Raw genomic sequence first — 14,455 nt, 5'->3', positions numbered from 1 at the left:
TCAGAGCATTTCAACGCGCACGGTGTAAAGAGAACTCAAGAGATTGAGACTTAACAGCTGTGTAGCCTGAAGAAAAACACTCAGCGAGCATAACGATTGGACTCTGGAGCGACGGAGAGAGGTCATGTGGTCCAGATTTACTCTGTTCCAGTGTGATGGGCGCATTAGGGTAAGAAGAGAGGCTGGTTTGTCCTGACTCTGCATCTTATCATGTCTGATTCGCTGCATATGTGTTTTTCACGTGTGAGCCCATCCCCATGGTTTCTCACCTAGCTACCAAAAAGCTAGCGCTTTCTCATTCAGCAGAAATAGTTGTTTTTTTGTCAACAGATGGGCATTAGATCATTTGGCTGTATTGTAATTGGCTGCTAACTTTTTCGAGTTAAAATGATTGGCTGTGATCAGATGTTCATGAGACGCGAGGAGGAGATAAAGGTGAAATTCACTTCAGGTTTCTGTCACAGACTTCAACACCAGTCGGTATCGATCGCCACTGAAACAGCAACAGAGTAAGGTGAGAAAACCTCTCTACGTCTGTCTACATTTTATTTATATTTAAAAATGACTCCGTTGTTTTTTGTTTTTTCATTTAAATTGTATTTTCATATTACCTCTAATCAGAATTCAGCAAAATTAGGTTTAAAATGAATAAATTCAGCTTTAAAATTAAGCAGAGATCTGTTGCATATTTAATAATTGATGGCTTTTTATTGTTGTACACAAAAATTTGTTGAATTAATGTTGAGATGTCCCCAAATAAAAATAAATAGGTGAATAAAATCAACACTACTGAAACGGCAGAAAGCAATGATTTATGTATCACTCCTTTCTTGCAGTAATTCCATGTAAAGCATTGATACATTATTCACATTAATGTTCCTGTGAACAAGGCATTAATCAGCTTGAAATCTCTTTTTCACTCTAGATATAATGAATTTTGTTCTCCTGACTGCCGTCATCTTCACTCTGGCCCTCCATCACCAGGCACAAGGCACAAGACAACCTTGTCAGAATAAAAACAAAAACAATGGCTATAACAGATTTGTCCACAGACACATCCTGAACGACACTGACTTGGACAGAAATTCCAAAGCTTCATGGGAAAAGTGAGTTGAAAGTTTGATCAATTATTTCCTTTAGAAAGAACCAGTAATTGTTGCTTTACTGCAGTTTAATTAAAATCAATACTACAGTTCACTGTTGTGTTTAACTAGCATCTGTGTGATCAGGTAGTGACATGACAACACAAGAGCACTCAGGTTCAAACAGCTCCAGCTGTGTGTTATCAGTCAGTCACATTCAGTTTTATTGTTCTCAAAAATAAAATGTTTCAAATATTGGACAGTTGGGAAATTTAGGACGTGTTCAAACCTGTTACGTTCAGAGTTTGTTCCACAAATGCTATAACAACCTCAGTCTGACCCTTGAATTTTGTTAGTAGGTTAATCAGTCCACTCATTAGTTATGTCTGTTAATAAGAACAAAAATATGGAAGCCACATATGGTCATGGGCCATGATATCACCCCATGAATGGAGTTGGCCACCTCCCTCAGTACTTCAAGTAGGGCGGTTCTGTAGACGGTCCAGCCCGCTCTTGACGTTTGATATTCAATTTAATAGTTGTACATGTACCAACAGTTGCTGCTGATGGCTATAAGTTTGAAAACGGCCACAGTTATAAGTACAAACATGGAACACTGTGACAGCTGAAAGTTGGACATAAACAACGTCAACACCATGCAGATAAACAATGATCTCATTACACAGGTACCTAACGAGGAAGATAAGATAAGATAAGATAAGATAAGATAAGATAAGATAAGATAAGATAAGATAAGATGAACATCATCCTCCTGATCACCATCAAAGTCACCCTTGCCCTTGCTCATGGGCACAATGACGAACCTTGTATGGGGGGTAAAGACAAGGGCTTTAATAACAAACACATCCTTCTTGAGGACGTGGAAGTGGAAAGAGTGAGTTAAAAAAAACTACTACCACTACAACAGAAAAATGAAAAACTGCTGTCTTCTCTCAGATGCACACACATTTTCTAATAACACACTAAATGGGTCAAAAGCAAATAGCATCATAAAACTTAAGTCTTTATACACCAGGATCACAATGAATAAACATCACAAATATGGTAAAAACTCACCTGAGAATATGTTGCATCAAAACTATTCACACCCGGGTCACACCAGTAGCTTGGTATCAGTCATGTGCCCCGTGTACTGAAGCTATCTCCCCCCACAGTTTACTTTACTCTGCCTTTGATCAGCTTCAGTTATATCCTAATCAATAATCAATCTTTATGCGTAAACCCAACCAACAAAAGCAATCAGCAGCAGAGTAGTTTTACATTAGAGTAATATCAGCGTTACCTGATTTTATATTTGGATGGACAGGATTTGATTCTTGCGTGAGCAGAGAGAACATTCTCACTTTGCTTTAGTGAATTTAGTTTAGTGCTTTAATGAATTATGGTTCATTTATATTATTTTATGTGTGAAAAACAAACAAGTTTAAAAACTCATCCACTGAAGAATAAAACCCCATAATCAACAGCAGGAGCATGTAAAATTGTGACAGCTAAAAGTTGGACTGAAACAACATCAATACTTAAGCAGTAAGACATTGATCTCATTACACAGATACCTGATGAACCAAAAAGACCTGGACGGGAAACCACTCTGCGGCAGAGTTAAAACACCCCGACAGTCCTTCATCAATGAATCAGCAGAGAACGTTCACCAGGTCTGTGACAAATGTGTTCACCAGAGGAGGAATGTGAAGTCGAACTTGTGCATGAGCCAGGACACTATGACTGTATATGATGTTAAATCTACTTTGAATGATGGAGTTTGCAAAGTCACAGTTGTAACTTGTACGAAACGTCAAGTGGTTTTAGCATGTGATGTAGTTGAAGGCAAGTGCCGACCTGTCCATTACGATGCAAAATGTAGCGCAAATGTGATAATTGAATGCTGCTCCTGAGAGTAAGTGACTTTAATGGAGGGATGGTTCTCCCTTGTTTGCAGCTGTCAGGCTAATTATTCCCTGACATCTGAAGTTTCTATCCAGCTTTGCTAAATGAATGATTTTTGCTTATGAGAATATAAAAGAATATTGAGGATCCTTCTTGTTCTTTAGCCACACATTCTGTCAGATACATGTTAAAGCCTGCTGCAACAACATCCTGTGAGATGAGCATGATGCTTTAAGAAACCATTGTAAGAGAGAAATGACTTTCCTCATGACTGTAATAGAAAGACAACTATGAATTGAAGTTCTATTAATCTAGCTGAATTCTGTTGTCAAACTGTATATTAAGCATCATGTTCTGTGACTGGGTTTCCATTTTAAAGGTGCAATATGTGAGAATTATAGTTTAAAACATTCAAAAAATAACTAAAATAATCATCTGACTATGAGGAGAGAATAGATCTGACATTGTGTCAAAGACGTCTCTGTATTCTGTTGAAGATTCATCCACTGTAGTTAGCATGCTAACCAGCTAACCCAGGTCAGAAAACAGTTAAAAACTCCTGTGCTAACAGAGGCAACAAGCTAATAGTAGCTACAGTTGCGACTAGATTAAAAGAATACAGTTAGCAGTTTTCCTGGTGGTATGCTGCCACCTATTGGTTGTTCTTATGACTTAAAGGAGGCCAATTCTTACATATTGCACCTTTAAGCTAAAGATAATTTCCAACTTTATTAAAACATGTACGCTTAGCTCAGAATGTTTGTTTGAAACTTTATTGTAACCCTGCTTGTTTTCCTTCACACACAATCAAATTGATGCCTTGCTTGATTAATGTTTCAAATTGACATTGAAATCAGTTGACTCAATATTTAGCTTGAGACAGGTCCACTTGTGTGACACAGATAATAATTCCTGAACTCTGCAGCTTTAAAGTGTTTTCAGCATATTTAAGATCATTGTTTTGATGAACCTTAATGCTACCCAGCAACAGATGACAGGCTAAAAATAAAGTAGTAACATTCTTGTTTATGCAAGAATCAGATTTTCATCAGGATGTTTTATTTTTCTCCTTTAAGAGATTTTATCATTTATCATCTGTCTAATATAAATACCGTTAGAAAACCCAAAGTTAAGAAAAGCTGAACTTCTTAAAACAATATTTACTTCAAATTGTATACCAAAGGAGGAATTAATAAAGAATATCCTCCTGTCACTGGTTGCTTTTGTTCTTTCAGAAAAATATCACTGATGACAAGTAGTTTCACATGTTTCTATTATGACATCATGTTATATCAAGCAAGATTACATTACATATCGCAGTTTCTATCAAATGTTTTTTTGCTGCTTTTGACTTTATGATGAAATAAAACAAAGTTTGACATCACATTTGCTGTTGTTACTGACCATCATGATCATCATTGTCATCATCGTCTCACACCACTGAATAATAACATCTCCTCTATGAAACAATTTACCCAGCATCAAGCTTCTTAACATCTTTTCCACCTAACGTCTGTCCACAGCCACGTTCTGCTCAGAAATCAGCTTCACACTACAGCTCCATTCTGAAGATTATGGATATGTAAATGTTTATTGAGAGAGTAATGTCAAAGAAAAGAGTTATCATAAAAATCAACAGTGTTTAACTTCTTAGCCAGTCGATTGTCTACAGCACATCTCAGGAAAACCAATACTTATCGTCAGACAAGTGAAGGAGTGGGTTAATCTTCTGGGGATCATCAATGAGCTCAACTAACTACAGGCTTCAATATCTGGGGGGTGAATATCATCATTCCAAAGTTGAAAGTTGAAATCCTTGCCCAGTTTCGATACTTTTATCCATGATACTATAGATTAGGCAGGATTGAGTTGATATACAGTGTGCTGAGTGTCACATTTGAGTGACCAAAAACCTGCTGAAGGTTGTATGGTAGATGGATCCCCAAACATATGTGTTTCTAGCCAGGCGCACATACACTTGGTCTCCAGGCTGCAGCTGCAGGAACTCTGCGTTTCCTCCATTGATAGCTGATTGTGACGGGTTATGACCTGCCATGACTGTGGCTTGATTGTTCTTGTAGATTTCTAAAGATGCGCGATATCGTCCTCCAGCATGATAGAAGATGGAAAAGTAATAAACACCTGCAACAGGTGCAACAAATACACCTGTGGAACCAACAGGAGGTAGTTATTTTTTTCTTCTTCTTGTTATGATTATAACACCAAAAACTAAGTTCACAAATCATCAGCAGTCTTCAGCATTTTACACCCAAATAGATGAATAAAAAAACATTCCTGAAGAATTAAAAAGAAAGGAAGTCTGTGTATCATTCACAAATCATCATTTTGAGAAACTGAGTCATTATTTTGAGAAACCATGCCTGAGGTATTTTTTCTTATCTTTGCAGAAGTGAACAACTGTTTACCTGTGAATTGACTGTAGGCATCACCAATGTTGGTGAACACCGTTCTGTAGATCAGAGTTGTGTCAGTGTTGAAGGGCCCAATGTTTATGTTTCTGTCTCCTTTTGCTGCACTGAAGATCATCTTAATTCTTTCTTTGTCAAGCAAAAACATTTGGATCATCACTTTATAAAATATTTTCAGAGTGTGTCAGTTGTTTCTATGTAATGAAGATGGAGTTCTGTCAAGAGACTTGCTTGATCACGCAACTTTCATAGTTTATCTTTTAGTTTAGACTTGTTTCATTTAATAATCATTCTGCACAAAAAAACTTAATGAACTCTCCAATAAAATATTTAATTCTTTGACTCTTACCTTTATTCCTAAGATCCGTTATCTGGGTTTCACTGTCCGTCAGCCTGGTCTGCATAGCTTTAAGATTTTCTGTCATGGCACCAAACTCTTTCAGGAGATCAGCATTTCCCTCCAGTTCCAGCAGTACTACCATCATCCTGGGCCAGAACAAAGCCACAAAACAGCAAAGCAAACCAAAAAGTGGGAGCGGCAAAGAGCAGCCAGGCCAGGATTAAACCCGAGGCCGCCGCAGTGAGGACAAAGCCTCTGCACATGGGACGCCCGCTCTACCCACTGAGGTGAACGGCGCCCCAACATGGCAGTTTTTCACAGATTTTAAGAGTTATCTGCACAGCACAGTGTAATGTGAAAAGGAAGGATAAAAGAAAACCGAACACTCAAGCAATATTATAGGAGCAACTTTATCTTCTTTATTTCATTGTTTTCAACCAAATTTTCAATTTTACAGTGTGAGTAAGTTAAATTCTTCATGCTAGTCTGGGCCAGAATCAAGATGACAAGCATCAAAACTATCCATACAATGATTATCTCTGCTGTTCTGTTGTTTAGTCGTGATCTTTTACTATTTAACATGTCATTGGACACGTGGCTTATTGTCTCATTGTGAAGTATCTGTTATTCAACTCTTTCATCTACGTTCAGCGGATTAGCAATGAGGAAATACTAATACATTTACTGCCAAAATTGCTCTCATCAATCTTTACTGTTGGGCTCAAAGGTTAAAAACGTCTTTGTTTTTCAAATCTTACAGGGCCAGTTCATTAGTAGGGCACTGTTACTCCCGGGGTCTAGGGGAAACCCTGGCACAACATGAAAATGAGACTCCCCTCCTCCCATCCTCCAAACACCACCAGCAGCAAAGTCTCCTTAAATGGTTTTATTAAAAAAAAAAAACATCTTGTACACAATCAAACATGCTGGCAGTCTGGCTGACAGAGGACAGACCACAGGAACTGGGAGGAGCCGGCCCTTGAACTCTTGGCTTCAAGGAAGGATCCAATCAGCTCCCTGGACAACCTGAAATGACTCAAACACACCTGCAACCAACCAGAATCTCAATTACACAGATTGTTATTGAAACAGAGACAAATGATAGAAACATTTATGAGGTCTAGGGTCGTAACAGGCACCTTTCAACAACGTGGAAATCCAAAGAGCCTCATAGAAAACACAAAACACCATCAAACAAGTGATAAGCTCAACAAGCAAACAATCTAATGGGAGCAACCATATATACTTTAATTCATCGTTTTCAACGTAACTGTTAAATTGGTAAATGAAGCATTGCATATAAAGAACTGATCCATTTTCAGATTATTTCTGCTTCATCAGCTTTTGAAATACAATAATAACAGATGCATTTAAGTAATGATCTCAGATCGTAACATTCGTCTTCAAGCAGTAGTGAAAAAAGCAAACAAAGCATCAGTTCTTTTACATTTGTGAAACCAGGAAACCACTGAAAGTTGTGTGATAATTTTTTCCCCAAACATGACAGTTTGCAGCAAGTTTCACGAACACTTGGTTTCCCTGCTGCAGCTGCAGGAACACTGCGTTTCCTCCATTATCAGCTGTGTCAAAATCTGACCGGTGGTCCTGGATCGTGATTATTTGTTCATCATTCTTGAACAGGTACATTTTTACCGGGTGTGCTCCTCCAGCATGAGAGAAGATGGTAAAATAGTAAACACCTGCAACCGGTGCGACGAAGATACCTGTGGGAACAACAGGGTGTTGGTCACATTTAATCTTATTCTTTTGAGTATAACCAAGACCTCAAATCACAAATCATCAGCATTCTTCAGCAGTTTACAGCCAAATAAATGAATTTAAAAAAAAAAAAGTTTATTCAATTCGATCTGTCAGGTTCGTAAATTTAACCCAATACATTGTGCTTTCCTAAAACTAACTCGTGGCCTGTTTGTGACCAACTTAACTGCAACAGCGGCCAAAAAAAAAAATGCCACTGTAAATATCAACACTCTGTGCAAAAGGTCTTAATAATACTGATGCAGATGTAAACATTCGGTAACTGTGAGTATTACCTGTGTGTTGATTGTAGGCATTACCAATATTGGTAATCACTGTTCTGTAGATTAAAGTTGTGTCTGTGTTGAAGGGTCCGAGGGCTCCTACTCCCCCGACTACTGCACTGAACATCACCTTGGTTCTTTCTGTGTGAAACAAAACATTTTGATCACATTTGTTGTGGTCGGGTTTGGAAGATTGTTTCCATCACAATACACAAAATACTTAATTAATTCATTAATAAATTCTTTAAATGTTATTTTCACCTTTGTTCTTCAGTTCCAGAGTCTGGTTTTCACTGTCCTTCAGCCTGGTTTCCATAGCTTTAAGTTTTTCTGTCATGGCACCGAACTCTTTCAGGAGATTACACATGTCAGGAAAGCATGACTGTACTTCAACATTTCCTTCTGTTCCAGTACTACCGCCCTCATCCTGGGCCAGAACCAAGCCGCAAAACAGCAAAGCAAATGAAAAACTGAAGAAATGCATCTTCCAAGTTGATTCACGAGCTCTGACTGATTTGATCCCTCTGGCTGATTTTATGTTGTTCAGTAATGACCTGTTAATATTTAACATCCTGTTTAATAAGTGGCTTTTTACGGGAAAAAAACATTTCATCGATCCTTACTGCGGGGTTGAAAGATTGGAAATGTTTGTTTTTCATTGATCCTAGAAGGCGAGTGCAAGTTCATTCTGCTGTTTTTGGTCTTCCCCTCTCCCGTCTTCCTCACCTGCTCGTTTCGCTGTGTGTGTGTGTATGTGTGTGTGTGGCAGCAGAGAGGCAGACGTGCAGATCGTCAGTTCATTCAACCCTGGTCTCTCCTCCGGTGCCAGCTTGTTCCATCCCGTGTGGTGATTGTGTCAGTGTTGCTTGCTGTTGTGTGTAGCTCTCTAATACTTTATAGTGTTGAGATGTCACTCGTGCCTGTGCTCCAGTGCTTGTCGTGTCTTTTCTCCCTCGTGTGCAGATTCTCCACTCTCTCTGTTCTGCTTCCTGCAGCGATGCCTCACCTGATCTCCCTCCACGCTGCCACCAGACCACCCTGCCTGTCCGCCTGCCTGCCTGCCTGTCTGTCCCCTGCGTCCTTTATTTCAACCTGGTCTCACTGTCCCTCAGCCTGCTTTCATTGTACTTCAGTCTGGACTCTATAGCTTTAGGTTTTTCTACCATGGCACCAAACTCTTTCAGGAGATCACACTTGTCAGGATAGCATGACCGTACTTCAACATTTTCTTCTGTTCCAGCAGTACTACCATCATCCTTGGAAAGAACTAAGCCACAAAACAGCAAAGCAAATGAAAAAACAAAGACATTCAACTTCCAAGTTGATTCATGATCGCCCAGATACTTAAACTCTTACTGATGTGATCCTCTAGCTGCTGTTTTGTTTTATTAATGACGGCCTGTTAATTTTCAACCTCTCATTTGACATGTACCTTTTTTTTCTTATTCTAATGTATCTGTTAACTGGAGGGGCGATGGGAAATAATTGAATGTTGCAGCAAACGATTTTTATTAGTCTTTACTGTGGGTTTCAAAGATTAAAAACGTGTACAGCAATCAGCAATGTAAGAAAAACAACACGATAAATGAAAAACCAACACCCAAACAATGTGGTGGGAGCAACTTCATCTGCTTTTATTTGATTGTTTTCAACATAACTGTTAACTTTACAGTTAGAAGAGTTAAATGAAGCATTGTATAAAGAAGACTTGTGTCATTTTCAGACTATTTCTGCTTCATCAGCGTTTAAAATACAGTGCTAACAGATGCATTTATGTAATGATCTCAGATCATTCATCTTCAAGCAGTAATGAAAGAATAAACTGAGCATCAGTTCTTTTACATTTGAGAAACCAGGAAACCACTGAAAGTTGTATGATAATTACTTCCCCAAACATGACAGTTTGCAGCAAGTTTCACGAACACTTGGTCTCCCTGCTGCAGCTGCAGGAACACTGCGTTTCCTCCATTATCAGCTGTCTCAGAGTCTGACTTGTGATCGTGGGTCGTGATCTTGTGTTCATCATTCTTGAACAGGTACAGCTTTGCCTCGTGTTCTCCTCCAGCGTGAAAGAAGATGGTAAAATAGTAAACACCTGCAACCGGTGCGACGAAGATACCTGTGGGAACAACCAAGTATAACCAAGAACTCAAATCACAAATCATACTGCACAGGCTGAAGTTTAAAACTACAGAAAGCCCTTTAAGAATTTAGCTTCAGGAAGTGAGATGAGGTAGCAAGAGCACCTGTGGTAATGAACAGGTTAGTTGTTGTAATACAGGACACCTGTGGTCATGTACTGTTTAAAGAATATTGGGCTCTTTTCATTTTTTGATAAACTTCATTCTCCACTCTCTCACAGACAGCAGCAGCTGTGGTCGTAGCCTCAGGACTTCAGCCAGGAAGCCTTTCAAACATGTGATTGATGTAGTGTCTTTTTTAGTTGTTTAACCCAATACATCATGCTCTCCTAAAACTAACTTGTAGCCTGTTTGTGACCAACTTAACTGCAACAGCGGCCAAAAAAAAAAGGCCAATCAGAGGGGAACTAAGTTGGGTGATGTGAAAGATCAGGACAGCTGTCTGTCTGGCTGGTGATCTGAGGGCTGATGGAGAGGGATGGCAGGTTAACACGGGGAAGCGTTGTGGTTGTTTTGCTAACAAAGGAGAATGGCATACTCCTCCTCCATGATTTCATTATAATCTTCAGCAATATCTTTCTTTATTCAGTCACTGTAAATATTAATGATTTGTGCAAAAAAAAATCTTAATAATACTGATGCAGATGTAAACATTCGGTAACTGTGAGTATTACCTGTGTGTTGATTGTAAGCATTACCAATATTGGTAATCACTGTTCTGTAGATTAAAGTTGTGTCTGTGTTGAAGGGTCCGAGGGCTCCTGCTGCTCCGACTGCTGCACTGAACATCACCTTGGTTCTTTCTGTGTGAAACAAAACATTTTGATCACATTTGTTGTGGTCGGGTTTGGAGGATTGTTTCCATCACAATACACAAAATACTTAATTAATTCATTAATAAAGTCTTTAAATGTTGTTTTCACCTTTGTTCTTCAGTTCCAGAATCTGGTTTTCACTGATCGTCAGCCTGGTTTCACTGTCCGTCAGCCTGGTTTCCATAGCTTTAAGTTTTTCTGTCATGGCACCGAACTCTTTCAGGAGATCACACATGTCAGGAAAGCATGACTGTACTTCAACATTTCCTTCTGTTCCAGCAGTACTACCATCATCCTGGGCCAGAACCAAGCCGCAAAACAGCAAAGCAAACCAAAAAGTGGTGAAATTCATCTTCCAAGTTGATTCTCGATCACTTAGTCACTTAATCTCTGACTGATGTGATCCCTCGAGCTGCTGTTATGTTTTTTAAGAGGACCTGTTAATTTTCAACTGGAGGAGCAATGAGGAAATAATTATTGATTATGAGAAGCTAGTTTTATCAGTGTTTACTGCAGGGTTCAAAGATTACACATTGCAGGGTTTTTTTTCAATATTTTTTGGCCTTTTATCAGCTTTTTTGATAGTACAGCTGAATATATGATAGGAAACTGGATGAGAGAGAGTGACACACGGCAAAGAGCAGCCAGGCCAGGATTAAACCCGAGGCCACCGCAGTGAGGACAAAGCCTCTGCACATGGGACACCCGCTCTACCAAGGTGAACGGCGCCCCAACATGGCAGTTTTTCACAGATTTTAAGAGTTATCTGCACAGCACAGTGTAATGTGAAAAGAAAGGATAAAAGAAAACCGAACACTCAAGCAATATTATAGGAGCAACTTTATCTTCTTTATTTCATTGTTTTCAACCAAATTTTCAACTTTACAGTGTGAGTAAGTTAAATTCTTCATGCTAGTCTGGGCCAGAATCAAGATGACAAGCATCAAAACTATCCATACAATGATTATCTCTGCTGTTCTGTTGTTTAGTCGTGATCTTTTACTATTTAACATGTCATTGGACACGTGGCTTATTGTCTCCTTGTGAAGTATCTGTTATTCAGCTCTTTCATCTACGTTCAGCGGATTAGCAAGGAGGAAATACTAATACATTTACTGCCAAAATTGCTCTCATCAATCTTTACTGTTGGGCTCAAAGGTTAAAAACGTCTTTGTTTTTCAAATCTTACAGGGCCAGTTCATTAGTAGGGCTCTGTAACTCCCAGGGTCTAGGGGAAACCCTGGCACAACATGAAAATGAGACTCCCCTCCTCCCATCCTCCAAACACCACCAGCAGCAAAGTCTCCTTAAATGGTTTTATTAAAAAAAAAACATCTTGTACACAATCAAACATGCTGGCAGTCTGGCTGACAGAGGACAGACCACAGGAACTGGGAGGAGCCGGCCCTTGAACTCTTGGCTTCAAGGGGGGATCCAATCAGCTCCCTGGACAACCTGAAATGACTCAAACACACTTGCAACCAACCAGAATCTCAATTACACAGATTGTTATTGAAACAGAGACAAATGATAGAAACATTTATGAGGTCTAGGGTCGTAACAGGCACCTTTCAACAACGTGGAAATCCAAAGAGCCTCATAGAAAACACAAAACACTATCAAACAAGTGATAAGCTCAACAAGCAAACAATCTAATGGGGGCAATCACATATACTTAATTCATCATTTTCAACGTAACTGTTAAATTGGTAAATGAAGCATTGCATATAAAGAACTGATCCATTTTCAGATTATTTCTGCTTCATCAGCTTTTGAAATACAATAATAACAGATGCATTTAAGTAATGATCTCAGGTCGTAACATTCGTCTTCAAGCAGTAGTGAAAAAAGCAAACAAAGCATCAGTTCTTTTACATTTGTGAAACCAGGAAACCACTGAAAGTTGTGTGATAATTTTTTCCCCAAACATGACAGTTTGCAGCAAGTTTCACGAACACTTGGTTTCCCTGCTGCAGCTGCAGGAACACTGCGTTTCCTCCATTATCAGCTGTGTCAAAATCTGACCGGTGGTCCTGGATCGTGATTATTTGTTCATCATTCTTGAACAGGTACATTTTTACCGGGTGTGCTCCTCCAGCATGAGAGAAGATGGTAAAATAGTAAACACCTGCAACCGGTGCGACGAAGATACCTGTGGGAACAACAGGGTGTTGGTCACATTTAATCTTATTCTTTTGAGTATAACCAAGACCTCAAATCACAAATCATCAGCATTCTTCAGCAGTTTACAGCCAAATAAATGAATTAAAAAAAAAAAAAGTTTATTCAATTCGATCTGTCAGGTTCGTAAATTTAACCCAATACATTGTGCTTTCCTAAAACTAACTCGTGGCCTGTTTGTGACCAACTTAACTGCAACAGCGGCCAAAAAAAAAAAAAAAAAAAATGCCACTGTAAATATCAACACTCTGTGCAAAAGGTCTTAATAATACTGATGCAGATGTAAACATTTGGTAACTGTGAGTATTACCTGTGTGTTGATTGTAAGCATTACCAATATTGGTAATCACTGTTCTGTAGATTAAAGTTGTGTCTGTGTTGAAGGGTCCGAGGGCTCCTACTCCCCCGACTGCTGCACTGAACATCACCTTGGTTCTTTCTGTGTGAAACAAAACATTTTGATCACATTTGTTGTGGTCGGGTTTGGAAGATTGTTTCCATCACAATACACAAAATACTTAATTAATTCATTAATAAATTCTTTAAATGTTATTTTCACCTTTGTTCTTCAGTTCCAGAGTCTGGTTTTCACTGTCCTTCAGCCTGGCTTCCATAGCTTTAAGTTTTTCTGTCATGGCACCGAACTCTTTCAGGAGATTACACATGTCAGGAAAGCATGACTGTACTTCAACATTTCCTTCTGTTCCAGTACTACCGCCCTCATCCTGGGCCAGAACCAAGCCGCAAAACAGCAAAGCAAATGAAAAACTGAAGAAATGCATCTTCCAAGTTGATTCACGAGCTCTGACTGATTTGATCCCTCTGGCTGATTTTATGTTGTTCAGTAATGACCTGTTAATATTTAACATCCTGTTTAATAAGTGGCTTTTTACGGGAAAAAAACATTTCATCGATCCTTACTGCGGGGTTGAAAGATTGGAAATGTTTGTTTTTCATTGATCCTAGAAGGCGAGTGCAAGTTCATTCTGCTGTTTTTGGTCTTCCCCTCTCCCGTCTTCCTCACCTGCTCGTTTCGCTGTGTGTGTGTGTATGTGTGTGTGTGTGTGTGTGTGTGTGGCAGCAGAGAGGCAGACGTGCAGATCGTCAGTTCATTCAACCCTGGTCTCTCCTCCGGTGCCAGCTTGTTCCATCCCGTGTGGTGATTGTGTCAGTGTTGCTTGCTGTTGTGTGTAGCTCTCTAATACTTTCTAGTGTTGAGATGTCACTCGTGCCTGTGCTCCAGTGCTTGTCGTGTCTTTTCTCCCTCGTGTGCAGATTCTCCACTCTCTCTGTTCTGCTTCCTGCAGCGATGCCTCACCTGATCTCCCTCCACGCTGCCACCAGACCACCCTGCCTGTCCGCCTGCCTGCCTGCCTGTCTGTCCCCTGCGTCCTTTATTTCAACCTGGTCTCACTGTCCCTCAGCCTGCTTTCATTGTACTTCAGTCTGGACTCTATAGCTTTAGGTTTTTCTACCATGGCACCAAACTCTTTCAGGAGATCACACTTGTCAGGATA

The 14,455-nt window shown here is 39.5% G+C and overlaps 4 protein-coding genes and 1 long non-coding RNA gene across 5 annotated transcripts; 1 reads left to right on the top strand and 4 right to left on the bottom strand.

Moving 5' to 3' along the window:
* The first annotated feature begins 435 nt into the window (after positions 1-435).
* Positions 436-3,608, top strand: LOC119027218. The gene is made up of 3 exons (XR_005077319.1): positions 436-514; positions 926-1,106; positions 2,656-3,608. It is a non-coding gene; the product is annotated as an uncharacterized LOC119027218 (long non-coding RNA).
* Positions 3,609-3,773: 165 nt separating this feature from the next.
* On the bottom strand, positions 3,774-5,919 carry LOC119027209 (complement C1q tumor necrosis factor-related protein 6-like). Its single transcript, XM_037112179.1, has 3 exons — positions 5,769-5,919; positions 5,417-5,548; positions 3,774-5,156 (listed from the first exon to the last, which is right to left on the bottom strand). Exons 1-3 carry the CDS (start codon positions 5,902-5,904, stop codon positions 4,882-4,884), a joined length of 543 nt encoding a protein of 180 aa, XP_036968074.1. The 5' UTR covers positions 5,905-5,919; the 3' UTR covers positions 3,774-4,881.
* Positions 5,920-6,155: 236 nt separating this feature from the next.
* On the bottom strand, positions 6,156-8,326 carry LOC119027200 (complement C1q-like protein 4). Its single transcript, XM_037112169.1, has 3 exons — positions 8,063-8,326; positions 7,814-7,942; positions 6,156-7,483 (listed from the first exon to the last, which is right to left on the bottom strand). The coding sequence occupies exons 1-3, from the start codon at positions 8,283-8,285 to the stop codon at positions 7,203-7,205; spliced, it is 633 nt and encodes a 210-aa protein (XP_036968064.1). The 5' UTR covers positions 8,286-8,326; the 3' UTR covers positions 6,156-7,202.
* Positions 8,327-9,286: 960 nt separating this feature from the next.
* LOC119027205 (complement C1q-like protein 4) lies at positions 9,287-11,177 on the bottom strand. Its single transcript, XM_037112175.1, has 3 exons — positions 10,866-11,177; positions 10,617-10,745; positions 9,287-9,920 (listed from the first exon to the last, which is right to left on the bottom strand). Exons 1-3 carry the CDS (start codon positions 11,107-11,109, stop codon positions 9,640-9,642), a joined length of 654 nt encoding a protein of 217 aa, XP_036968070.1. The 5' UTR covers positions 11,110-11,177; the 3' UTR covers positions 9,287-9,639.
* A 407-nt stretch (positions 11,178-11,584) lies between these two features.
* LOC119027199 (complement C1q-like protein 4) lies at positions 11,585-13,761 on the bottom strand. The gene is made up of 3 exons (XM_037112168.1): positions 13,498-13,761; positions 13,249-13,377; positions 11,585-12,909 (listed from the first exon to the last, which is right to left on the bottom strand). The coding sequence occupies exons 1-3, from the start codon at positions 13,718-13,720 to the stop codon at positions 12,629-12,631; spliced, it is 633 nt and encodes a 210-aa protein (XP_036968063.1). The 5' UTR covers positions 13,721-13,761; the 3' UTR covers positions 11,585-12,628.
* Positions 13,762-14,455: the final 694 nt, after the last annotated feature.

This window comes from Acanthopagrus latus, chromosome 10, assembly GCF_904848185.1.
Source record: "Acanthopagrus latus isolate v.2019 chromosome 10, fAcaLat1.1, whole genome shotgun sequence".
Taxonomy (NCBI): Eukaryota; Metazoa; Chordata; class Actinopteri; order Spariformes; family Sparidae; genus Acanthopagrus; species Acanthopagrus latus.
The sequence above is the reverse complement of the archived record's forward strand: the minus strand, read 5'-3'. Positions and strand labels throughout refer to the sequence as shown.

Coding starts and splice junctions, on each gene's coding strand:
- LOC119027209 (XM_037112179.1), bottom strand. CDS start 5,904: ATGATGGTAGTACTGCTGGAACTGGAGGGAAATGCTGATCTCCTGAAA. Junction 5,549..5,768: donor AACGGATCTTAGGAATAAAG/GTAAGAGTCAAA, acceptor TGCTTGACAAAG/AAAGAATTAAGATGATCTTC. Junction 5,157..5,416: donor TGCCTACAGTCAATTCACAG/GTAAACAGTTGT, acceptor TTGGTTCCACAG/GTGTATTTGTTGCACCTGTT.
- LOC119027200 (XM_037112169.1), bottom strand. CDS start 8,285: ATGCATTTCTTCAGTTTTTCATTTGCTTTGCTGTTTTGCGGCTTGGTT. Junction 7,943..8,062: donor TCTGGAACTGAAGAACAAAG/GTGAAAATAACA, acceptor TGTTTCACACAG/AAAGAACCAAGGTGATGTTC. Junction 7,484..7,813: donor TGCCTACAATCAACACACAG/GTAATACTCACA, acceptor TTGTTCCCACAG/GTATCTTCGTCGCACCGGTT.
- LOC119027205 (XM_037112175.1), bottom strand. CDS start 11,109: ATGAATTTCACCACTTTTTGGTTTGCTTTGCTGTTTTGCGGCTTGGTT. Junction 10,746..10,865: donor TCTGGAACTGAAGAACAAAG/GTGAAAACAACA, acceptor TGTTTCACACAG/AAAGAACCAAGGTGATGTTC. Junction 9,921..10,616: donor TGCTTACAATCAACACACAG/GTAATACTCACA, acceptor TTGTTCCCACAG/GTATCTTCGTCGCACCGGTT.
- LOC119027199 (XM_037112168.1), bottom strand. CDS start 13,720: ATGCATTTCTTCAGTTTTTCATTTGCTTTGCTGTTTTGCGGCTTGGTT. Junction 13,378..13,497: donor TCTGGAACTGAAGAACAAAG/GTGAAAATAACA, acceptor TGTTTCACACAG/AAAGAACCAAGGTGATGTTC. Junction 12,910..13,248: donor TGCTTACAATCAACACACAG/GTAATACTCACA, acceptor TTGTTCCCACAG/GTATCTTCGTCGCACCGGTT.